Raw genomic sequence first — 26,064 nt, forward strand, 5'->3', positions numbered from 1 at the left:
TTTGGAAAAGGCGAGTAAGAAATCTGAAACTGAAATCCATTAACTCTCACTATTGGGCCAATGATCAATTTCCCCATGCTTTAAAATTAGTGCCGGAACAGCGCAAGGAAATAAAGCCCTGATGATCAAAGCTAATTAATAGCGTGCAAATTTATGCCCACTGGACCTCCAGTCCCTTGTTTCCAGTGAGGTGGTGTGGTGGTGGTGGGGGAGCCTGTAAATGCATTGTGCAGGGCTCTGCATCTCTTCCCAATGCTCTGCAAATCCTAACATCAGCTCCAAGGCTGGCATAGGGTTTGCAGCAGAAGCAGCGCCAATATTTGGTGCACTGCCCATTGAGCATTGGGGAGGAATACCTAAAGCCCTGTTTAGCATGTATTTGCATGCTACTTGCGCTCAGGGCTGGTGAGCTGATTGCTACTTGCGCTTGCCGGCTCTGATCATAGGACACAGGAAAACGCAGGCGCCAGTCCAACGATAATGGCCTCTATGCCCACATTTGCCTTTGATCATCTGCCCATATGAGAGGTTATTTGTTAATGCATTAGCTTCCACTGTTAGAAAATGACATCCTTTGTGTATGTGCTCTTACTTTTGGTATTGTCAACTTTGCTATGACAGTACTTGCATTAACCTACTTTACCAAACCATAAATTCATCTTTTCCATTCTGCTTCTTACTGCTTGTTTTTTTTTTTTTTTAATTATTCAAGTAGACCAATCAAGTGCCAAACTTTGTGTGAAAGATAACCAATGGTTATGGAATTTACCACAATAAGCCACCAGAATCTAATCAGTGACTGTGATAAAACATACAATGCTTCATCAATATGCTAATGATGCCTTTCCTTCTGCTCAGTTACTTGAAACTAAAAAATACAATAAAATAACACAGTTACTCACCTGTAGCAGATGTTCTCTGAGGACAGACAATTATTCTCACATGTGGATGACATTACCGACGGAGCCTTGGTGCAAATGCTGCCCAGCATGCTACATCTTTTAGAAGCCTTAGGCAGGCCCCCACCACACATGCACAAGTGCCTTCCCAAATGCCCAAGTCGCACAGGACCCGCAGTTAGATTAAAAAGCATAAAGAATGCAACTCCTAGAGAAGGTGGGAGGATAAGTAGGAATACTTGTCCTGCTGTCCTCAGAGAACACCAGTTACAAGTAGCCTTCTCCAAGGACAAACAGGACAGAGTTTCTTACATGTGAGAATCTCTAGCTACCAAGCTTAGAAAATAACAAACAGTAATAGGGACTTGCAACAGCAAGGCCAACCAGAACCAACACCACTAACAAATGAATAGCCTGTTGTGAAGATATAGCCTGGAACAGAAAAGAATAGGCTAGGAGGGTGCAGTTGGATTCTAGACTTCAAACAAATTCTGCAGAACTGTCTGGCCAAATCAGCTGTTGCACTGGGTATTCTGCTCTGAGCAGTAGTGAGATGTGAATATGTGAACTGAAGACCATGTTGCAGCTTTGCAAATCTCTTTAATGAAGACTGATTGTAAGTGGGCTCCTGACTCAACCATGACTGTCATGAAATGCACAGCCACCCTCCTAGGGTTACCCCGCAGCCACTTAGAGGTCCACCTTCACCTGCTGCTTGTGCTGTACACTAGCACCCTCTCTCCACCGACTGGGTCACAACTGCCTCTGGGCGAGCCTCGTGCTCTCATATTATCCCTCGATTTCTAGGTTACTGGGGCCACACTCCCAGTGGTCCCACAGTTCCCAGAAAGCATTCACAGCCCCTGGGTGTGTAGCCCATCTACATGAGCTTCCCATCCCAGATTGGATACATCTGTGGTCAGAATCTGCAAAGAATTTTGAAATAGGAGTCCCGTGTCAAATTGGATCAAATCGTCCACTATAGCAGCAATTGAGACAACTCTGGTGTGACCAAGATGAATTCCAGACGTTCCCCATGGCTTGACACCATCAGGAAGCAAGGGTCCACTGGGCACCCTATAAATGAAGGCGAGTCATGCGTGCAACATGTATTGTAGAAGCCATGTGGCCCAACAACCTCAACAGCTGCTAAGCTGTGACCTGCTGACTGTGCTGATCCTGAGTAGCAATGCAAATGAGAGTATCTGCCTGCACTTGAGGTAGGTAGGCTCGAACTTGACCCGCATCTAACAGGGCTCCAATGTACTCTAATTGCTGTACTGGGAGTAGATGGGACTTGGGGTAGTTGATAATGAACCTTAGTAGCTCCAACAACTGAACAGTTTTTGTATTGATTCTTGAGCACCTTCCTTTGATGTGCTCTTGACCAGCCAATCATCCAGGTAGGGAAACACATGAACTCTCAGTCTGCGTAGCAATGCTGCAACTAACAGCGAGGCATTTGATAAACACTCTGGAGTGGATGTGAGACCAAAAGCAGAACACAATAACTGGTAGTGGTGTTTCCCCACCCAAAATCTGAGAAACTTCCTGCGACTGGGACAAATCTGAATGTGGGTATAGGCATCTTTTAAGTTCAGAAAGCATAGCCAAACCTTTTCTGAATCATAGGAAGAAGGATATACAGGAAAGTCATCCTGAACTTTTCTTTTACCAGATATTTGTTCAGGGCCCTTAAGTCTAGGATGAAATGAAATTCCCCCATCTTTTTTGGCATGAGGAAGTTCTTGGACTAGAATCCCTTCCTTTTCTTCCCCTGGTGGAACTGTTTCAACCACACATGCTTTTAGAAGGGAGGAGAATTCCTCTGCGAGCAATTCTCTGTGCTAAGAACTGAATTCTGATGCTCTTCGCAGGCAATTTGGAGGAAAATCCAATTGAGGGTGTAGGCCATCTGGTATGTTTGCAAAATGCACTGATCTGAGTTTTCAAGGGTCCGTCTTTCTTTGAAAAAATTCAGCCTCCCTCCTACTGGTAAGGTTGTCAGGGACTGGTACCCCTTCTTTGGCCACACTCTGCTGGAACCAGACAAATGTTCATCCTCTGCTTAGACCTATTCCGCTGTTAGCAAACACAGGAGCGCTGAGGCTGGGCCTGTTGCTGAGGATGAGAGGAAGGAGTGAACCTTAGATAGTAGGTACTCTTGATTCCTTACTCGCAAACCTCCAAGAAGTGGAGGCCACAGAAGGAGTGGGCCGAGACAGGAACTCAAAGGTATCAGTTCTCTTCTTTATGAGGTCTGCTACCTCTTCCACCCTGTCCCTAAAGAGAGCATCACCTTGGCAAGGGACGTCCATCAACCTTCCCTAAACTGCTGATTCTAGGTCCAACATACGCATCCATGAAGTCTGTGCATGCCAATCCTTATACCGGAATGTGTGGAAGCCACATCAAAAGTGGCCCTAGCCAAATGCTTTCTATACACCTTCTTCTTATTGGCTATCTGGCAAAACTGTGCAGCCTGTCCACAAACTCTAGCACACTGTTTACCAAGGTCTTCAAGTAAATGTTCATGTAGAACTGGTAGAACTGGATGTAGAAAATGAGCAGAGATCTGAAAAACTTTCCTCCCAAATGATTCCAGAATGCAAGAATTCCTGCCTGGGGGAGCCGAGACCTGGGTCCTCAAACTTCCAGCGCTTTCAAAAGAGGTTTCAACCACCATGGAATGGGGCTTCACAAATTTGGAAGACTTCTGGATTCTACACATAAAGTCACCTTCTTAGGAATAACCTACACAGAGAGCGGGGTCTCCCAATTCTTCATCTGTGCATCTTTAAGAATATTGTGAATGGGCACAATCACAGCTTTCATAGGACAGAATTCATAGTCAAGGGCATCCAATATAATCGACCCTGGGCTAGTCCTCACCTTCCAACTTAAATGGAATGGCCTCCATCATTTCCCTCAAAAAAAACCTACAAAGGAGAGCTCCTCTGGGGGAGACTTCCTCCTTTCTTGTGATGGGAAGAGGTCTGAAGGCAGGCTAGGGGAATCGCTTCTCCAAGAAGTCCTTTGGCCCAACCTCAGATACCCAGGAGCAGTTTAACTCAGATTCAGCAAAATACTCTTCATGGGAAGTCTGAGTCTGTGCCTGCTTCAGTCTATGGATCTATGGCCAGGCTCTGGAAGAGAACGCTAGGGTGCGAGTTTTCTGCTGAACTGCGGGGGTGCTTTCTCCCCCAATGGGCTGGAAAGAAGCATCATATAGGGTGGTGCCAGCTCAGATGCCCTGCTAGGCACAGGCATCAACAAACAACCGACAGGTCGGGCATGGGTCTCCAAGATAGGCTGGAGTGGCACAATAGTAGTCACTGTCAGTGAACACGATGACTCGGGGTCACATTAATCCAAGATGTGCCCAACCTCTTTAACATGACATTGGTACAAGGCAGGGTCGGAGAAAGTTGTTGAGACAGTCTATGAAGACTCTTATTCTGGTCCTCATTATTTCACACCTCAACTACTGTAATTCTTTGTATGCAAGCATTCCACTCTTCTCCTTTATGTGTTTACAAATTGTTCAATCTACGGTTGTCAAATTCCTTCACAATGCCCACCCCTTCGACCATGTCACAACCCTCCATATGTGTGAACACTGGTTATCAGTTATTGCTCGGGTCAAGATTTATAAATCTCGCCTTACCTCTGCCTCCTCTTACCTTAAACTGCTCATTCCCTACACCTCCTCCTTTTTCTTCATTTAGCAGATAACTACTTCTTCTTCTTACCCCCCTATCAGAGCTACACTTTACCCTCTCCTGTGACTCTGCATGCTATTACTTGGGACTGAAATTATGGAACAACCTTCCCATCTACATTAGGCACCAACCCTCACGCTCCTCCTTCAAGAAAGAACTTAAAACTGTCTTCTTCATTTAATCCATTAACCTTCCTGCCCATTAGTTTAATCCCTTTTCTCCTTTTGGCTCTCTCTCTCTTTTTTTAATAAATATTGTGAACCGCATTGAAGCCAATTTTTTGCCCATGTATAACAAGTGTCATAAATAAATAAATAACATGTTGTGGCCAAATCAGAGGCAGGGTCCTGGCTTCGGGGAAACTGGCACCTTGGCACTGCTTCTACGGAGGGGGGCAGTCCTTTCAAATTCAACACTTGGTACCAGCATTGCAGTCCTTCAGTGAGGACAAGGATGAAAAGGAATCCATGTGGGTCTCCGTTATCAGATCTTCGGGCGCTCGGTCTAAACATTACATTACACTAGGATCTTATATTATGCAAAACCTATCAAGTTTGATGCAGGTAACAAAAACTAAACTGAAGTACACTTCAAATATTACAATGCAGAAAATAATTCTTCGGTTAAAAAACAATAAACAGTATATCATAAATCCAAATCCAGAAACTATTTTTTATATTGAAATATCTTAAATAGCCTGTCTGTTGAAGAAAGAGAAAAAGTGAATTCCAGCATAATGCTGCTTGATATGAAAGAGAAGCATGAAATATTCTTTTGGCTTCAACTTTTCGAACTGAAGGGAAACTTAAGAGATACTGGTAGATCTTAAAATACTCCGATTTAAAAAAAAAAAGAAGAAATGTGTAATCAGATAAGCATCTCCAGTGTAGCTCTAGGAGCTACAGGGGACCAATGCCCTCGAAGCCGATGGAGTAGACTTCTGCATGCCAAAAAGTCTCTCACGCACAGCCTCTCTACTTTCTTGAGTTCTGTTCTGCACAAAGAGGGGTGCTTAAACAGTCTGTGGAGCACTTAAACCAACTAACAGGTTTCTAAAACATTGTGAGAAAAATAGTCAGCGTGAAATCAAATAGTTTAATTGTGGGAAAGCAGGCTGGTTTTTTTGGTCCCAACCAGAAACTCAGGCCTAAAACGGCTGGGAGCCATGAAAAAACAAAGAAATAAAAAAGTACAGAAAACTAAGAGAAAAAATGGAAAGGGAAAACAAAAAATATGAGGAAAAGGTCCCGCACTACTCACTAAAAAAAAGAAACTCGAGAGCAGGAAGCAGGAAGGCAAATTCTCTAACAGAGAAAACTATTCACTCCAGCAAAAGATAACGCGTCTTCTCAGCTCCACTGAGAAAGTGAAATTGCCGGTCCCACATGATTTCGGCAGGCAGGAAGGCACTCTTGCATGCATGGTGGAGGCCAGTCAAAGGCTTCTAGAAGGTGTAGAATGCTTGGCAGTGACCGTACAAAGGATCCGTCAGTGATATCACCCACATATGAGAAACTCTGTCCTGCTTGTCCATGGAGAACATTCAGATTACCTTGTAAAACACAAATATTTACATTTTATTAGTCGCATTTTGCATTCTTGCCTCGAAACAGCCAATCTATTCACACTGTGGTTGTGCTGAGGAAGCCGCTGAGAAAAGCAGGATCTGATATAGACTCCACAGACCTTTCATCAGCAACTGCAGTTTTACCTCTTCTACCACTTCCTACTTGCACTAACTTACCTGGGCATTGTTCTCCTCCTCTAGTTAACAAATCAATGCTACTGGGCTAAAACAATGTAATAACTGCACCTCTATATATCGCAAATATTAAGCATATAGTCAGTTATGCCTGAAACATCACATTTTATTAATCAAAATTTAATTCTAAATTCTTATAATCTTACTCTATACATCACTTGCCACTTACTCTCTCACCATGCATACCACAATCAACCTAGTTAAGAGAAGTATACCAGACTAAAAAGAGTCATATTTGAATTGCCTTTACTGCGAGTACTGCAGCTGGCAGCATGATTGCTTGACCACTGTAATATGTACTCCCCTTCTCCCAAGTATTCTCTACCCTCTTCCCTTCCCTCCTGTGATATCCTTCCTCCAACGAGCACTCCCTTCTCACTCTGTCCGTTCTATCCTCCCTCTTATGTACCATCTGCTTATCTCCATCTCTCCGTCCCATATATGGCCCCTCTCGTTCTGCCCTCTTTCCTACCCAAGCAATCTTTACCCCCATCATAGAGGCTCTCTCTCTATCTGCCCTCTCCCATACTTCCCATGGGCTCTCTATGTTCCTATCTTCCCCCTCCTTCCTCTGTGTTTTCTCTCAATTCTTTCCCTTTATTCTTCCCATGCATTCTATATCCCTTCTCCCACTTACAATCTCTCCCCCCCCCCCCCCCGGTGGGTTCTCTGCCCTGTTCCCACCACCCACAAGCCCTCTATACAGGAGGTAATGGTGCTGGGGCTTCATGATAACAGTGATCATAATATGATCAGATTTGATGTAAGCTCTGGAGTAAGTACACACAGGAAATCCAATATGTTAGCATTTAACTTTCAAAAAGGAGACTATGATAAATGAGAAGAACGGTGAAAGAAAAGAGAAGCAGCTGCAAAGGTCAAAAATTTACATCAGGAGTGGATGCTGTTCAAAAATACCATCCTGAAAGCCCACGCAAGTTACATTCCATTTATTAAAAAAGGAAGAAGGAAGGCCAAACAACAAATGGAATGGTTAAAAAGTGAGGTGAAGGAAGCTATTAGAGCTAAAAGAAAATCCTTCAAAAAATGGAAGAATGGATCGATTGAAAATAATAAGAAACAGCATATGCAATGGCAAGTCAAATACAAAGCGCTGATAAGGAAGGCAAAGAAAGACTTTGAAAAAAAGATTGTGTTGGAGGCAAAAAAACACACAGTAAAAACTTTTTTAGGTATATTAAAAGCAAGAAGCCTGCAAAAGAATCAGTTGGAAGGCTAGATTACAGAGGGGTTAAAAAGGTACTCAGGGAAGACAAAGCCAAAGCGGACAGATTAAATGACTTCTTTACTTCGGTCTTCACCGAGGAAGATTTGGGAAAGATACTGGTGCCAGAAATGGTATTCAAAGAGGCATATTTTCAAAGCACTTACCCTTCCAAAGTTCCATAGAAACCTATGGAACTTTGGAAGGCTAAGTGCTTTGAAAATATGCCTCAAAGCTGACGAGTCAGAGAAATTGAATGAAATCCCTATAAACCTGGAAGATGTAATGGCACAATTTCACAAACTGAAGAGTAGCAAATTGCATGGACCAGATGGTATTCATCCCAGAGTACCGAGAATTGAAAAATGAACTTGCAGAACTATTGCTACTAACATGTAATTTATGTAATTTATCTTTAAAATAGAGCGTGGTACCGGAAGCTTGGAGGGTGGCCAATGTAATACCGATTTTTTTAAAAAGGTTCCAGAGGAGATCCGGGAAATTATAGACCAGTGAGCCTGATGTTGGTGCCAGGCAAAATGGTAAAGGCTATTATAAAGAACAAAATTACAGAGCATATTCAAAAGCATGGATTAATGAGACAAAGCCAATGTGGAATTAGTGATGGGAAATCTTGCTTCATCAACCTACTACATTTCCTTGAAGGGGTGAATAAACATGTGGATAAAGGTGAGCTGGTTGATACTGTGTATCTGGATTTCCAAAAGGCATTTGACAAAGTACTTTGTGAAAGATTCCAGAGGAAAATGGAAGTGTAATGGGATAGGAGGTGGTGTTCTATTTTGGATTAAAAAATGGTTAATAGAAAGCATATATAGGGTTAAATAGTGTCACGACTGTGGTCGTGATCCCTCTCTGACTCACCTTATGTCCCAATGGTCGGCTGCTGTGCTGGCTGTCTGCATTTTTTCTTTCCTGTGTGTTTCAAGCCTCACTTTGGGTTCTGTGTATTTCCTGCCTCTGTCCTGTAGGGTTTCCACTTCGTGTAAGTTTCAAGCCTCACTTTGGTGTTCAGTGTGTCTCCTGCCTCTGTCCTGTAGGGTTCCCACTTCCTGTGTGTTCTAAGCCTCACTTTGGTGTTCAGTGTGTATTTCCTGCCTCTGTCCCGTTTATAAGGAAGTGGTGCACTTTCATTCAGGCCTTTGCAATGCCAAAGGTCTCCAGGTTAGTTCGTGTGCAGTGTAGCACTTCTGCCTTGTTCTAGTCTATGTGCACTTCTGTCTTAATTTCTTGTTGCCTTGTTTAGTCTGTGTGCCTGTGTGCACTTCTGCCTTCTTGTCTGTGTGAACTTCTGTCTTGATTTCTTGTTGCCTTGTTCATAATCTGTGTGCCTGTGGGCACTTCTGCCTTGATTTCTTGTTTAGGGTGCCTGTGTGCACTTCTGCATCTGTTCTTCTCAGTCTGTTTGTGTGCTAGGTTCAGCCTTCAGCCATAGTTCTGTTTGTCTGAGTGGGTCAGCTTTGTGTCCTGCCTAGTCTGCCTTGCTTGTTCTAGTCCCCTCCACCTTAGCTTCAGCCTTAGTTCTGTTGTTTGTCTGTGTGGGTCAGCTTTGTATCCTGCTTGTGTCTGCCCTGTTTGTCTTCAGCTCCAGCCCCCTTCCTGCTTGTCTCTGCCCTGTTTGCTTTCAACTTCTGTTCCTGCCAAGCTTATTTGAAAATCCTGAATCCTGCTTGAGTATCCTGAATCCTGCTCCTGCCAAGCTTGTTTGAAAATCCTGAATCCTGCTTGAGTATCCTGAATCCTATTCCTGCCAAGCTTGTTTGAAAATCCTGAATCCTGTTCCTGTCAAGCTTGTTCCCGTATCCTGAATCCTGTTCCAGTCAAGCCAAGTCCGGTCCTGCATCCGGTTCCAGTCAAGTCAAGCTTGTTAGTCCAGTCCTGCTTGGGGGGGGGGTTTGCCTCCTGCTGCCGCTCAATAACAGTAGGCCAAGGGCTCACATTGTTCCAAAGTCCATGACTGTTGTTTAAAGCCTGGGACCATGACAAATAGTAAGTATTCTCAATGGAGAAGGGTAGATAGTGGGTCCCCAGGGGTCTGTGCTGGGGCCGCTGCTTTTTAACATATTTATTATTTATCTAGAGATGGAAGTAAATTGTGAGGTAATTAAATTTGCTGATGAAACAAAGTTATTAAATCGCAAGAGGATTGTGAAAAATTACAAGAGGACCTTCTGAGAATGGGAAACTGGGCATCCAAATGGCAGATGACGTTTAATGTGAGCAAGTGCAAAGTGATGGATGTGAGAAAGAGGAACCCGAACTATAGTTACGTGATGCAAGGTTCCACATTAGGAGTCACCAACCAATGAAAGGGAACAAGGTACAATCGTTGATGATACGTTGAAACTCTCTGCTCAATGTGAAGTGGTGACTAAGAAAGCAAATAGAATATTAGGTATTATTAGGAAAGGAATGGAAAACAAAAATGAGGATGTTATATAATTTCTTTATATCGCTCCATGGTGCGACCGCATCTCAAATATTGTGTGCAAGTCTGGTCACTGCATCTCAAAAAAATATATAGTGGAATTAGAAAAGGTACAGAGAAGGGTGACAAAAATGATAAAGGGGATGAGATGACTTCCTTATGAGGAAAAACTAAAGCGGCTAGGACTCTTCAGCTTGGCGAAAAAATGGTTGAGGGGAGATATGATAGAGGTCTATAAAATAATGAGTGAAGTGGAACAGGTAGACGTGACTCGCTTGTTTACTCTTTCCAAAAATACTAGGACTAGGGGACAGGAAATGAAGCTACAAAGTAGTAAATTTAAAACAAATCGGAGAAAATATTTCTTCACTCAACGTGTAATTAAACTCTGAAATTCGTTGCCAGAGAATGTGGTAAAAGCAGTAAGCTTAGCAGGTTTTAAAAAATGTTTGGATAATTTCCTAAAACAAAAGTCCATAAGCCATTATTAAGAAAGGCTTGGGAAAATCCACTGCTTATTTCTAGGATAAGCAGCATAAAATGTATTGTACTTTTTTGGGATCTTGCCGGGTACTTGTGACCTGGATTGGTCACTGCTGGAAACAGGATGCTGGGCTTAATGGACCTTCGGTCTGTCCCAGTATGGCAACACTTATGTTCTTCCCGTCTTTCCTCCTGCCTGCTCCTCCCCATTCCCACATATTCCACATTCTTACCAGACCCTCATATACTTTCTCCTTCCTTCCTTCCTTGGCTCAGTTATTATTCACTCAATAACAGAAAATCCCAAGAAATGTAACAAAATTTACAAAGTACAGTGAGGTGCTCTGTGACTAGCCAGGAAATATTCACGACCCTATATAGCTGAGCTAGTGTTTAATATTAATGAAAATTCTTACTGACCTGTTTAATATATTCAATTAAACTTGGGATGCAGCTGATATCAAGTCGAGGAGTTTTCAATGGTTCCAGCCACTTGCAAAGCTCTAAAAATAATAATAAAAAAGAAAAAAACACAGCAACAGACTAATTTTTACACACAACCCCTGCAAAAACAAATTTCAACCACGAGATTCTAAATGGGAGGTGGCAATTCCCAAGTCTATCTAGTTAATACCTAGGCTAATCTCAGCTATGGCAAACCTTTGGTTACCTCCTTAGTAACAAATTTCACAGCTTAATTGTGCACTGCATGAAAAAAAATGCATATATTGCACAGTATTCATTTTTGATTAGGAAGCACAGTCTCAATACTAAGAAGAGTAGACCGAGTCCTGTATCTGCAAATCAGTGTGTAAAGTTTCCTTGAACACGAGAAGCAAAAAAGAGAGATGGTAAAAGATGCAGGTTATAAATCAGGAAAGCGAAGGAGCTGGAAAGGTAATCAAACCAGAAAACCAGTAGTATGGTAGAGGATACATTTATTGAAAATTGACCCAACATGCCTATGTTTCAGCAGAAGCATGCATCAGGGATACTCTACAGAGCTATAGACAAAAGCACAATAATGTATGCTCTGATACTTGACACAATAAATCATAAACATATGGTCTTTCAAACTGTAGATTTAAAAGGCACAGTGGCAGCAGCAGGAAACTTGAATGAAAAAAAAACACTCCTCAGCTTTCCTAACTACTTTGTTGGATTTTGCCTCTATTTTCAACTAAGGTTATAAAATCAGGAACAACCAACCAACCCCTTTCCCCACTACACACAGCACTACTTGGAATACTTTACATGGCCTAAAGAGAAAACATAATGGCATATGAACAACATAGGAGGATAAATATTACTTTCCAAAGACAGATTATGGGAGTTGACAGCGCTACAAAGGAATAAATTTAAATAGTTAATTTGTTGGTAAAGTCACTGGCTCATCAATATGATTTAGCTCTTATTCCTGACTATGTAAAACTGGACTATTTTTGAAAGTAAAATATTAAATATAAAAGCAGAGTTAAAGACAAAGGAACCCCGTCGAGCTCATGATGAAATATCTTTATAAATTCTCATATGCTGGTTAAGTTTAATCTAATTTGCTGAATGAGCTGAAAGTTCTTTTGAGCAAAATCCAGCCTAAATTGAACAGCATGGTCCTTTGCCTACCAGCTATAAAGAAACAACTGCCAAACGATATGTTATGGCAGCTGGTGGACACAGTTAATGCGTCTCTTAGATAGTTATGTTCCCCACTGTTAACATGCCTTTACCTGATTGGCTTCAATGTTCTCTCTGTATCACTTTAAGGTGCAACCGCACCTTGAGTACTGAGCACAATTCTAGTCACCCCATCTTTTAAAAAGAGATAACAAAACTAGAAAAGGTACAAAGGTGGTCAACCAAAACAGCGGAGATGGAACAGTTCCCATATCAGGAAAAAGTTAACAGGTGAGGGTTCTTCACCTAAAGAGAGACAGCTGAGGGGAGATATGAGATAAGTCTATAAAATCATGTATGTAATGGAATGGGTAAATATAAATCAGTTGTTTACTCTATTAAAAAAAGTAAAGATTAGTGACACTCTATGAACATGCTAAGTATACAACAAAGTAGACAAAACCTTTACAACTAAAGACAAAATTAAACTAATTTGTTTCTGGAGAGTGTGGTAAAAGCAGTTGGCATAAATATGTTTAAAAAAGGTTTTGAGAAGTTCCTGGAAGAAAAGTTCAAAAAGCATTATTAACCAGGTAACATAGTAGCATAGTAAATGACGGCAGATAAAGACCTGCACGTAAAGTCACTACTTTTTGGGATCCTGCCAGAATTTGTGTCCTGGATTAACCACCACTGGAAAGAGCTTTATGGACCTTTAGTCAGACCTAGTATAGCAGTGTTTATCCCTCTACACCCCCTGTTCTCCCAGACACTGCCCACAAACCCACCACATACCCTCCACGCAGATGCAGGTTTGTTCCAGAAACCCCTCAAACTTATGTATACCACTACACACAGCTAGCTTCCTGACTGGAGCTCTGAAGGGGAGTCCACCATCTCCTGGTTGCTTTGGGGGCACCATCTCATCCATCATATCAGACTTACACTGCCCCACCTGACCAAGTGGGATGCTGTTCTCTCCTCCAGCTGGACCCAAGCAGGACATAACTGTTGATTCTTCCGGGCCTAGATTTTGTGATGCTAATTCTCTCCCACCTCTACCCCCAACCAAGGAACCTGGATGTAATAAAGGTGGCAGGAACATGAGAGAGAGAGAGAGAGAGAGCCACCATCAACACATCAACTGCCTGGCTGAATGTGAGAGCCAAACAGTCTCTTTCCCTGCTGCTTTATGCCATCATTGCCTCTACCAACCTGAAAACAATGATTGTCACCGCTCTATCGCTACCAGTAATGATAGAAGACCTAGAGACTTTTCTGCAGCCTCAGAGTAAGTGAGCATCATGGGGTTAGAGTGCTGCTGGGCTGATTGCAGTGTAGATGAGAGAGAGGAGAATAGTCAGTAGGGATGGAAGTGTATTAACGCTGGTAACTGAAAGGAAATGCTTGGGTGAAAAGAGAAAATTGTTGGCAAAACAGAATCAATACAGGGGATTTGGGGGGGGGGGGGGGCAAATGGGATAAAAGCCGTAATATGTTAGTTTGAGGAAAGTTTATTTTTCTTTGTCTTGGGTTTCCACTTCAGTTTTCTTCTCTGTATTTATAATTTGCAGTCAGCTATTCTGTTTGATAAAAATATGTCTATGTTGTGTGTGTGAAACAAAAGTGAGGAATTTTACCAGTGCTTAAAGATCTGTAGCAGTCTCATTTATTGTGCTTTCCCAAGAGAGCATGCATTGGTGTTGCAGTGTTACCTTTCCAGAGGTAGGGGGTGCTGCTGTTTCAAGTCCAAGTACTTACTGCTGCTATGATATAGCAGGTTTGCTATAACTGTTTGTTTTTTAGGTTATGCATTATTTTATAATGTGCCTTGTAGTGGAAAGATTTATGTTACTGTTACTAATATCTACAATGACACCAACATTAGAAAAAGTATTTGTATGTTTTATGGGAATATCCTAGAATTACTTTGTATCTATGGTTAATGGACAAGAGGTTCTTTGTATGCAAAAGTATTGGTTTACATTTAACATTGTGATGGTTCTGTGTCCAGTGTGGTGTAAATACATGTGAGTAACATATCCTAACAGAAAAAAAGGTTGAGAACCAAAGCTCTGGAGAGAGTTTGGCTGATATCTATTATCAGATGTTCAGCAAGCAAATAGAAAACTAAACTAAAAACCTGATAGTTTCCAGCAAGTTGAGCAAGATAGACTGGGACCTCTGTTGTATTAAAACATGAAAAATGGGGATGAAGAGGGTTGCTGGTAGAGACCCAATGATTCAGTGGCTACATAAAGCAAGTCCTGAAAAGACTGATGGTTACAAGATTAAATATTTCACACCATCCCATAAAACCTCAAAGGGTTTAATTATAGACTTCTACTGTCTGGATGGCAAAACACAGGTGAAGCTTTGGCAATTGTCACAAGCTGCGAGTGAGGGTGCTATGTGGCTCAGGAGGGAGGGGAAGAAATCTTAACTGGTAAGTTGAATACTATGGTTATAACCAAGACTACATCATGTTTAGCTGTCTATATGGTTGGCATAGTAGAGACTTGATGACCAGCGTTTAAGCATGGGTGACTGGAGCCCATATACAGTGACAGGCACAGCTCTAGCCACTTTGTTGGGCAGGCTGGATGGGACTGTGTGGGTCTTTGCCATCATTTACAGTGTTGCTGTGTAAACATATAGAATAACAAAATCATATCGTATTCATCCAGCAAATAGTACAAAAAATACTAAAATAACATATAACATATTAAAAATAAGAGTATTGTGGTATTCTAAGTTTGATCATAAAGCTCTCCCCAGTCGTCTAGAACAACCCAACACTCTCCTAACATTTTTGTTCCAGCCCATATTTCTGAAGTTATTCTCTACACCAGCCCCCATCTATTTAGAACTAGATTAAAAATTTTTCTTTCAAGGTCTCACTAAAGAACCATGTTTATAAGATTTTTCAAAATACAACAGTCTGTCAGCAATCTTAACAGGTTTGAAAATGTATTACAGACAGTAATATGCTTAAGCGTTCTGAGTACTTCTGGTTCACCATTTCTCTTTAACTGATGGCACAACTAATGTAGCATTCAAGTTAACCTTAGGGCCTGGAACCCATCTTTTCATTTAACTTGGAATCTGATCATGTAGAATTTTAAACACCACTCAGCAGAAAAAGTAGAGGTGGACCAATGATCTTCCAATGCCCCAAAGAATGGACTCCAGAGGATAAAAACAGCAATTTATTAATGTAAATCAAAAAGGGAACCCTAAACAGGGCATTAACAGCAAGAAGTTCATATAGTGAACAGTGTAGCAGACTTGTAAACTCAGGCAGACTCAACAAGAAGCTGTGTTTCGGCGTGAAACACCTGCATCAGGAGTCACAAAGTCTAACTGTAGTCACGTACAGTTAAAAAAAAATGTGACTGCTTTGCTTATGATACACAAGGCAAAGTAATGCATATGCCTGGCCAGTGAAACAAAGTCAATTACCACTATGCATGCTCTATATCTTCAAACATCACTGATTTGAATATTATTCCCCAGTAGACTGGCCTAATATGAACACTACAGCCAATATTAGTGTGCAGGCATCTAAGACTTGTAGCTTCTAAATCTTATATCTTGACGTATAACCTCGGTACACCAGTTCACACCTGAAGACTCTATCTCTCTTAAAGTCCTTTATTTGAATAACACAATGTTTACTCACAGTCAACTGTAGATCTGAGGTTCTGCCCCAATGGCAAGGAGTCTCCGTGGTACTGAGAACAACATTAGCTCAGAGCTGGTTGAATGGTGTACAATATCTTTTTCAGCAAGATACATTCAAGATAAAAACTAAGTACTCTAACAGAGGGTAACGCAGAAAAGGGTTCGGTACTGTCTAACAAATGGAGCCTACCTCAGACTAGAGGGAAACAAAAAAGGGCACACTCTGACCCAGTGAGCAGGGGGGAAACCCACCAATGGGAACAGAGCCTGCCAACTAGCAACAGCATAACCAATCATATAACAGTTCTAAACAGACAGGCTAGTGAAGTCACATTGCCTGATAACTACATCCCCCACAATGCATCACTCATGCGGCTCTGCAGTGAGAATGACAGAAAAAGTGTCACACTCACCCCAGAGCCACATTACAATCAGGGAAAGGCTGTCAGAGGACAGAACAATTAGTATGAAACCTCCAGTCCCCTCGTTATTTTTATTTATTCTTCTTTTATGGCCCGCCTATTAAGTAGGTGGGTTACAAGAAACAAACACCTAAAGTCCCATCTCACCCCGACTGCAGTACTTTCCACCATTCCTGCTTTTATCTCTTTCATTTTGCACCAATCAGGCCTGCGGGTGAAGGAAGAGAGTACTACTGCAGTGGTGTTTCTTCCTCCACCTGCTGCTGAGCTCATACTTGCAGTGTGAACAATAAAGAACACTATTACTAGAGCAGTTCAAAACACTAGACAGATCAGCAGCAGTGCAGAAGAAAGTGCCAATGTACCACTACTCTTCTCCTTCATCTGAAACCAACTGACCAAAAACAGATGAACAGGAATGGAAGGGAAGGATCTATGGGGAGAGATACAACAGCCCAGCTCCTTGTTGCTTATATTTGTAAAAATTAGCTTAATCACTATTCTGGCAAAACACCTATAAAAGCAGTGTACAATACAATAATACAAACAATAAAAGGTCTATCATACTAATTCCGTGGGTGATCCATCAATTCCATGGCAGCGGCTCAATTTTGTAGGCCTTATGGCAGCCATGGAAACACAAGAGATCAAGGGTCCTGGTAATAGCTCACTCTTAAGGGAAATAAAAACTGTCTTCATACAATGGGCATTCCTGAAACCCAATTGTACACTGCCCAGGCCATTCTTTTTACCAATAAACACCTCTTTCTTTCTTTCTTTCTTTCTTTCTCTTTCTTTCTTTCTTTCCAAAAAGCAATCATTTTGTTATCTTAGAAAGAAAAGGAAGATGGACAATGGATGAAAGTTATCAAAATAACTTGAGTAGAAATCTTTTGAGCAGTGTTTTTTCTGCATCAAACTTTCACTATGGTATTTGACTAGTCTGTACAGAGTACTACTGTGTTAAGACTGTCCTCTTTGAGAATGTGTTTGCAAGCCAGTGGCCAACATATGAGATGTTGAAATTTGACATCCGAAAGTTACCCTTTGCTTTAGAGCTTCTGGTTTATCTTGAAGAAGCCCAGCTTACTCAAAATCTCTGGCTAGAATTAAAGTTTCTTTGATCATTTATAGCAACTATTACATTACACATTATTAACCCCAAGAAGAAAATTACTTTTAAAATTCAGAATTACTTTATCTGAAATTATAGCCTTTTCGGGGGTGGGAGGAAGTGATAAGAAAAGCTCAGCAAGAAACCCCTCACTTCCATGAAGGCTAAGCAAGAATCACAACTCAAATCTCAAAAGGTAGTCACAAGGTCCTGACTTTGACAACAATTTAATATTACATCAAAACTGTCTATTCCATCAGATGACGCAAAACACTATTTTAATAACGTAAATCCAGAGAAAGCATATTTCTTTAGGCAATTTTCTAAGTAAACTAGGTTGAAGTGCTCCTTCAAAAAGCAAGCTTTCAGGAGAGAGTTACTAAAAGCCAAAATTATTCATTGGATTGTTTCAGCTTCTTCACTTGTGCCAATGAACTGCTTAACAAAGCAAAATCCATCTTGGAGACCAGAAGCCATGTTCCAATACTCATTTCTAAAAACAGGGAGAGAACTTTGTTGCATCAGAACAATATAGTCAGTACCTAGTTCTGTCATCTGAAGAAGGAAAGTAAAACTTTTAATTGTTTGCTCCAAATCCTGCCTGGGTAAGCAGGAATCAGAATTACATAAAAATGTAGAAAAGATAACAGGTGTATCTTCAGAGCTGAAAAGAATCTCAAAATCTTCTCAGTGGCTTAACTTGATTGCATGTACACAAAAGTGGAACTTCATTATTTACCTTACTGGAATGCAACAAAATACAAGTATTTCAAGAGCCCTAACAGAAGGGAAGGCCCTTATCTTTTCTTAATGCACGTTAGCTACCTTGCAACTTGGTGTTATTTTCATCAGCTTTACAAAGTTTCATCAAAGGTGCAGCATACTGATCCAGCATCTGGACATCACTAGAAGACTGAACCACCAGCAACACAAGCATGCAGGCATAGTTATATGCTACCGACTTCTTCGACTTGGAGTCCCTGATATAAAACAAAATAAAAAAAAAAAAGAAAGATTTTCTTAAAGTGGTATTCTCTAGATTCCTGACAATCAAACAATTTTCTCAATGCTGCATTATTAATGTTGGTTCAGTAATAAACTGTATTTCACTTATGATTTGTACTCTACCTTAAATCTTAGTGGATAATAAATCAAACAAATGTATTAAAGTTTCATGCAATACAGCACTAAGGAATAAAAAGGCAGACAAACTTGCCCACTATTCATAAGTAGCAGTATATCTGAGGAAAGAACAAGGTTAATAATCTGAGCAAAACACTTGATGAAAAAAATGAGGGCAGCAGGGTCTTGCTACTGGTTTAAATATGGGAATCTGTATGCTCATCTAGCCAGATTGGCATTGGACCAAGAAAAGAAGAAAACAAAAGTGATATGGATAAGGAGTGACCTCCTGCAGGCGGTCATCCCTGCAGGGATATATCATAAAACATTAAAGTATAGAATAGGACATGGGGTAAAAGGGTCATGGATTTGATATACCATCTTTCTGAGGTACAGACAAAGAAGTTTACATATATATTATAGTAAAAAAGGCCCGTTTCTCAAACCAATGAAACGGGAGCTAGCAAGGTTATCATCTAATGGCGATTATGTTTTTAAGGGAACTGTTAGAAAGAATGTGCTGTGACGATAAAGAATAATTGGGAAGAGTGTATAATGAGTAATATGGTCTCAGGGGTATGACGTGGGTTGTTTTCTTTTTTTTTTTTTTTAATCTTTGTGTTTTGTTTTAATTTATAGTATATTTCCAAAAAGCTAAAGAGTACGCAGAAATTTAAAAATACATTCGCAAGATTTCTTTATAAACAATATTTTTAATGAAAACTTTGTTACATTGAGGGAAAAGCTTTCCTTGTTCAGGACCATGTATGACTTTTACAATTGCATCAGAAGAGTTTCGAACTCATGAAAATGCTACATACAGTTGCCCATGTGTAAACACTGGTTCTGGGAGGAAAATGCCAACTTTTTCAAATGTTTGTCCTTGTGACTTGTTAATTGTCATTGCAAAAGCCAATTTCACAGGAAATTGTTTGCGACGTAATGTAAATAGGAGGTCAGTGTTAGATGGTGTTAGTTCAATATGTGGGATAAAAACAGTACTCCCTGCAGTTGACCCAGTGATTACTTGACTAATAATGAGGTTCGTTTTCAAGTCTTACACGATTAAGCGAGTTCCGTTACATAAACCTTGCTTGGTATTTAAATTCCTGAGTAGGATAATTATGGCTCCAATTTTAAAATGCAGTTTATGGCAAGGCATGCCAGTTGGAGTTTGTTCATGAAGGAATTCTACAGGAGGTCAATATTCCATCCTCATTCTTCTTGATCTTTCCGCTGCTTTTGACACTGTCGATCACAGCATACTTCTCGATACCCTGTCCTCACTTGGATTCCAGGGCTCTGTCCTTTCCTGGTTCTCTTCCTACCTCTCCCTCCGCACCTTTAGTGTTCACTCTGGTGGATCCTCTTCTACTTCTATCCCTCTGCCTGTAGGCGTACCTCAGGGTTCTGTTCTTGGTCCCCTCCTCTTTTCTATCTACACTTCTTCCCTTGGTTCATTAATCTCATCCCATGGCTTTTCCTACCATCTCTATGCTGATGACTCCCAAATCTACCTTTCTACCCCTGATATCTCACCTTGCATCCAAACCAAAGTTTCAGCGTGCTTGTCTGACACTGCTGCCTGGATGTCTCAACGCCACCTGAAATTAAATATGACCAAAACCGAGCTTCTCATTTTCCCCCCCAAACCCACCTCCCCGCTCCCCCCGTTTTCTATTTCTGTTGATGGCTCTCTCATTCTCCCTGTCTCCTCAGCTCAAAACCTTGGGGTCATCTTTGACTCTTCTCTCTCCTTCTCTGCTCATATCCAGCAGACCGCCAAGACCTGTCGTTTCTTTCTTTACAACATCCGTAAAATCCGCCCCTTTCTTTCCGAGCACTCTACCAAAACCCTCATCCACACCCTTGTCACCTCTCGTTTAGACTACTGCAATCTGCTTCTTGCTGGCCTCCCACTTAGTCACCTCTCCCCTCTCCAGTCGGTTCAAAACTCTGCTGCCCGTCTCATCTTCCGCCAGGGTCGCTTTACTCATACTACCCCTCTCCTCAAGACCCTTCACTGGCTCCCTATCCGTTTTCGCATCCTGTTCAAACTTCTTCTACTAACCTATAAATGTATTCACTCTGCTGCTCCCCAGTATCTCTCCACACTCGTCCTTCCCTACACCCCTTCCCGTGCACTCCGCTCCATGGATAAATCCTTCTTATCTGTTCCCTTCTCCACTACTGCCAACTCCAGACTTCGCGCCTTCTGTCTCGCTGCACCCTACGCCTGGAATAAACTTCCTGAGCCCCTACGTCTTGCCCCATCCTTGGCCACCTTTAAATCTAGACTGAAAGCCCACCTCTTTAACATTGCTTTTGACTCGTGACCACTTGTAACCACTCGCCTCCACCTACCCTCCTCTCTTCCTTCCCGTTCACATTAATTGATTTGATTTGCTTACTTTATTTATTTTTTGTCTATTAGATTGTAAGCTCTTTGAGCAGGGACTGTCTTTCTTCTATGTTTGTGCAGCGCTGCGTATGCCTTGTAGCGCTATAGAAATGCTAAGTAGTAGTAGTAGTAATGTTCCTCATCATTGGAGTCATGAATGAAGTCCGAACTTAAATAAGTAATTGTCTCACCTTCTAAAATATTTAGAACAGCCTCATTTATCTTCTCAACATGTGCATTTTGTGGGCAAAGTATCTGCGGTAATTTTTTCTCCAAAAACGGCATTTATATCGCCGTCAGAAATGTGCTTCTGTGGGATTTCGATATCTTTGAAACTATCTGGACATGGAAGATTTCCATCTGCTAAAGTAATAAGCCAGTTGTTGTAATCTGAGTCTACAGAGCGGACATTGTTTAATTTTAGTATTTCAATTTTTTTCCATAGTTTATTTAACTTAATGCTGGCTTCAATAATGTGAGCTTGATCACCGTGCGGTACCACTGGTAGAGTTTGTCGAAAATCTCCACCAAGGAGAAGAACTTTCCCACAAAATGGTTTCTGATTGTTCATGATGTCTTTGAGGATTCTATCTACAGCAGTAAGTGCCATACTTGACTCATTCCAAATAAGGATTTTAGCATATCTAATGATGGAAGCATCATTTGATGTTAATCTGATGCTTGATGTTGACGTTTCCAGTAGAGGAACAGGTAACTTAAACTGTGAATGATAAGTTCGTCCTCCTGGAAGGAGATTTGCAGCAATTCCTGTAGAAGCAACAGGTAATGCAATTCCTCCATCTCCTCGGATGGAACTCAGGATAGTATTATCGTTTTTCCACTTCCAGCAGGACCGTCTAGGAAGAAGCACGTGTGGGTTATGTTTTTTGTATTGCAGGCAGAAAGTATAATATGAAATGCTTCCCTTTGCTCATTATTTAGCTTTTCTACCATTTGTTCAGCTTTTTGCTTTTCATCTCCAACACTGAAGGCAAGTTTAGGATCTTCTATTCTGTGGATGACTTTTGGTAAACCAAAGTGTTCAAGTTTTTTGCCATGTGTAGTCAGAACGGCTTGGATTTTCTGAAGGCACAATTGTTCACAAATCAAGCAATCACCTTTGCAACCATGAATGTGTTGAAAATCTTGTGTCATATTAAGTTTGTATTTTTGGAAAATTTGGAAAGCATTTGATGGTACGGCAAAAACACAAATGTATGCAAAAAGGTGTCTGATTTGCTGTGGCATGCTGCATGTGAGTGCATCGTCTAAGGTGTTCTCCCACAGAGCTTCATCGTCAATGAGCCCCATTTTCTTGGCTGCATCTTGAAATGTATTATAAAGAACACATGCAACTGTTTTTAAGTCTTCAAAGGACTTAGCCCCTGGTTTGTGTAGTAGAATTAGCCTTAAACAGTAATGCTCAGGGTCCGCTGAAAAATGAACTGCATACATTCTCCCAATTGTTTTGTCATGTCCTGCTTTTCTACGTTTCCGCTTTCGTTCTCTCGTCGGAAGTATAGTACATAGGAATATCTACATACAAAATGGTCTTTGAAGGATTGTCTTCTGCATTAAGCTTAAACCACGCTGTTAAAGTGGTATCCCTGGTTCTGGCTCTTTGTACTGCAGCCTCAACTTCGTTAGGGTGAAAAACAATGCTTTGTTTATCTGGTAAGTGTACTTCCAATCTCTGAATAGTATGTGATTGGTGATGCATTTCAAAACCGTTTAATCGCCATGCAGCTTCAGGAGCACTAACATATCTAGAGTCAGTAAACGTTTTAATTTCATCATGTTGTAAAGTTTGGTGCTCTGTAATAACCACATTACCACAATCGTGTCCTTTATAGACATATTTAAAGAGGTACTTGACACTTTTAATAGATGCACATACTTCCATAATACTTTAAATGTAAATAAGGGTTATAAGGGACTACCCAACTGTTATTAATGAATTTTCCATTTCAGAATGTACAGACGCAGTTATCCCTTCTGTGGTATTTAGGATATCCGTCACAGTTCTCAATAGTTTCATTTTGGAATGGTTTTGGAAACTGTTTAGAGCACTTCCCATAAAGCATGCAGGGATAATTTAAGTTATGGTCACTGCATGGGCCATGTATCATATGTTTAGCAATTGTTGCATGGAGACGTGGAAAGTTGTTTATTTCAGGAATTTCAGCACATAAGATTTTGTCAATTATTTCCTTTCTTTTCAGCTTCTGTTCCTCTTTCATGATAATCAATATATGAGCGTGAGGTAAACCACACATGAATTTTTGCAAGAGGGACACCAAGTATATGTTTTTTTGCATATTTCGTGTAGTAACTCTTAGTTTTAAATGAAACACCCTTGCCAATAAGTCAGGTTGAAACTCTGGTGCCTGACCTTGTTTTAGATTTTGAGTAATTTCTACCCATCTTGGGTTGCAGGTCATAGTAATTAACAGATCTGGCTTGCCATATTTGCAAACTATTGCCATTGCATCCTGAAAATTCTGATGCATATTTCTTGGGCTGCCAGCAAATGATGGTGGTAAAATAAATGCCTGGCCAGGTGTAAATCCTCCATTTGCAGCTTCACTTGTAAGGTGGTCCATTAACCCTGAGTATTTTTCAACTCTTAACAGTTTTTTATTTTGACAAACATAATTAAGTCTGTTTGCCTGTGTTTTAATATATGCATCCACAAAATATTGTTGCGTTAGTTTTCCTGCACTAAGAAAAGGATTGAATTAGTCTCTTATTGCCAAACAATGCCCATAGTACTGAATTTGCGTAACTCTTAGTCTTGGGTTGTTTGATTTGCGACGGAGGTGCATTATACATTTTGGTTGTTTAGACAAAGGCATATGTATCCCCCAGCTCTGATCTCCATTTGGGAAGAGTAATGGATATACCATTGGTTCTAGATTGGGGTCCAACACACTGATTATCTCAGTTTTGTTTTCTTCATTTGGCTTGTTTCGGCAATGTATTATCAGATCTCTATGTAAGGGAGGTTCCCCATCTGTATTTTGAAAAATGAAAGCCACTTCATTGGCTGTAGGGACATTGTATCGTCTTGAATCGTTTTTGTGATCTTGAACAATGGCCATTTTCTATTCTTCTTCGTTGTGCTTCACATATGCATTCACTTTCTACTTCATACAGCATCTTGCATGCGTCTGCAAATGGATTTTCCCGTGTCATAAAATCGCTTAATTGTCTCATTAATGTATGGTTGATGTGTGCATTTGTTGAGATTCATAGTCTCTGAATGGCTGCTTCATCAGGATCAAGAATATATAATTCAGCAAATTGACTTTGATTGTCATTTTGAGGATGTAGTGCTGCTGTTCTATGGTAAACAGTACCATTAATCTGAAAACAATAAGGGCCATATACGGGTGGTGGTACAATGTTAGCTCCCATGGAGGCAAAAGCTAAGGAACTATTAATGGACCTAATGTTTTGTACAAAATTCTTTGAATACTCATGTTCCCCGGAGAGAAGCTATTGTATTAATTCATTGTACCTAATTCCCAGAAGTTGTACTTTGCCCTTACTACAACATTGTGTAAATAGGTTGTCAGAAGGTGTTTCATTGTGAAAATGTTTGGCATTGCAAAATATACAGACTGTGTTCATTGGACCACAACTATAGTATTGAGTTTCTCTCTCATTGATACAGTCTCCTATGGTTGGAGTTCTGCACTGTGCTGTCACTGTATCTGTTCTTCTTGCTTTATTTTGTGCTATATCACAGGGTTTATTTCTTTTATTTCAGATTTCCAATTGTTTTGCATTTGAAATCTGTTATATTTTGTGTAGTCGTTCTTCGTTGCTTGTCTGTCATTTCTGCAAGTCTTTTTAGCCCTAAATCTTTTCGTCTATGTCTTGTTGTTTGTCTCTGTTTCTCTGTCATTTGTTTAATTCTTTCATGTTCTAAATATGTTCTCCTTTTTCTATTTGTTGCTCTTTCTTCTTCTGTCATTTTTTCAAATCTTTTGCGTTGTATAGCAGTGTGCCTTGTTCTGTGTGTTTTGTCTCTGTTCGTCTGTCATTTCAGCAATTCTGTGCCTTTCTGAATCGGCGTTTCTTTGTCGGTTACTTGCACTTTCCTCATCAATCATCTTTTGTATCCTGGACCTTTTTCTTGCAGTGGCTTTTTGACTTTCATGTGCCTTTTCGTCTTCACTCAGAGCTGCACACCTTTTTCGTTGTGCTTCAGCTCTTTTTCTTTTAACTTCAGCCTGCTCCTCAGCAGTTAGTGTTCTTTTTGTAGTCATGTGATGTTCACCACTTTGGAATGTGTCTCTGATTGTTGTTTGTGAGCTACAGTACACGTTGGACTGTGCTCTGCTTCTCCTCGGTGCCCTGCCTTCCCCTCCATGTGCTGCAATTCTTCCCTATGCTCTCCGATGCAATCCATATGCAGCGATTCTCCTATGACGTTCCCTCCCCTTCCCCTCCAGTGATTGTGGCCTCTACATGATGTGCACCGATTCTCCTATGTTCTCCCCTCCCCTTGCCTCCCATGCCATCCGTGTCTTGCAATTTGCCTGTGTGCTAATGTGTGTGTGAGAGAGAGTGCAAGAGAGAGACAGAATGAGACAGAAAGACAGTGAGTTTGACACAGTAAGAGAGTGTCTGTGAGACAGAGTGAGTGTGAGAGAGAGTGTGTGTGTGTGTGTGAGAGAGAGAGTGTGTGTGTGTGTGTGTGTGTGTGTGTGAGAGAGAGAGTGTGTGTGTGAGAGTGTGTGTGTTATTCAGAAAGAGAGAGTGTGTGTGTGTTACTGAGAAAGAGAGAGTGTGTGTGAGAGACAGAGACAGACTCTGTGTGTGTGTGTCTATGTGAGAGCGAGAGACAGTGTGTGACAGTGTTTGCACTGTCTGTGTGTTATTGTATCCTTTTCTTTTTTAAATATTATCCTGTTTTTTCTGTTATATATAAATTTATGTGCTGTGTTGTCCGCTGGGTACCTCGCGGTTCCATGTCTGCCTCACGTCAGCTCAGTTTGCCTCCAGCTTTCCCTTCCCTCTCACTGTTCCGCCCTCATAACGTCTTTTTGCAAGTGCGAGACAGTGAGGGGGAATGTAGCGTTGTAGGTTGCTGTCCTTCACCTCTCAGTCTCGCACCATTGCTTACTGCGTTCGCCTGCTTCCCACCACCTGTTATGAT

The 26,064-nt window shown here is 41.0% G+C and overlaps 1 protein-coding gene across 1 annotated transcript in view; it reads right to left on the reverse strand.

Moving 5' to 3' along the window:
- The window catches only part of VIRMA (vir like m6A methyltransferase associated), a 341,503-nt gene that overhangs the window by 191,988 nt on the left and 123,451 nt on the right, over window positions 1-26,064 (reverse strand). Inside the window, exons 10-11 of the mRNA XM_030216723.1 lie at window positions 18,200-18,354; window positions 10,961-11,043 (exon numbers count right to left, since the gene is read on the reverse strand). Coding sequence (XP_030072583.1) covers window positions 10,961-11,043; window positions 18,200-18,354 — 238 coding nt within the window. The remainder of the gene's footprint in view (window positions 1-10,960; window positions 11,044-18,199; window positions 18,355-26,064) is intronic.

Source organism: Microcaecilia unicolor, chromosome 1, assembly GCF_901765095.1.
Source record: "Microcaecilia unicolor chromosome 1, aMicUni1.1, whole genome shotgun sequence".
NCBI classification, from domain to species: Eukaryota; Metazoa; Chordata; class Amphibia; order Gymnophiona; family Siphonopidae; genus Microcaecilia; species Microcaecilia unicolor.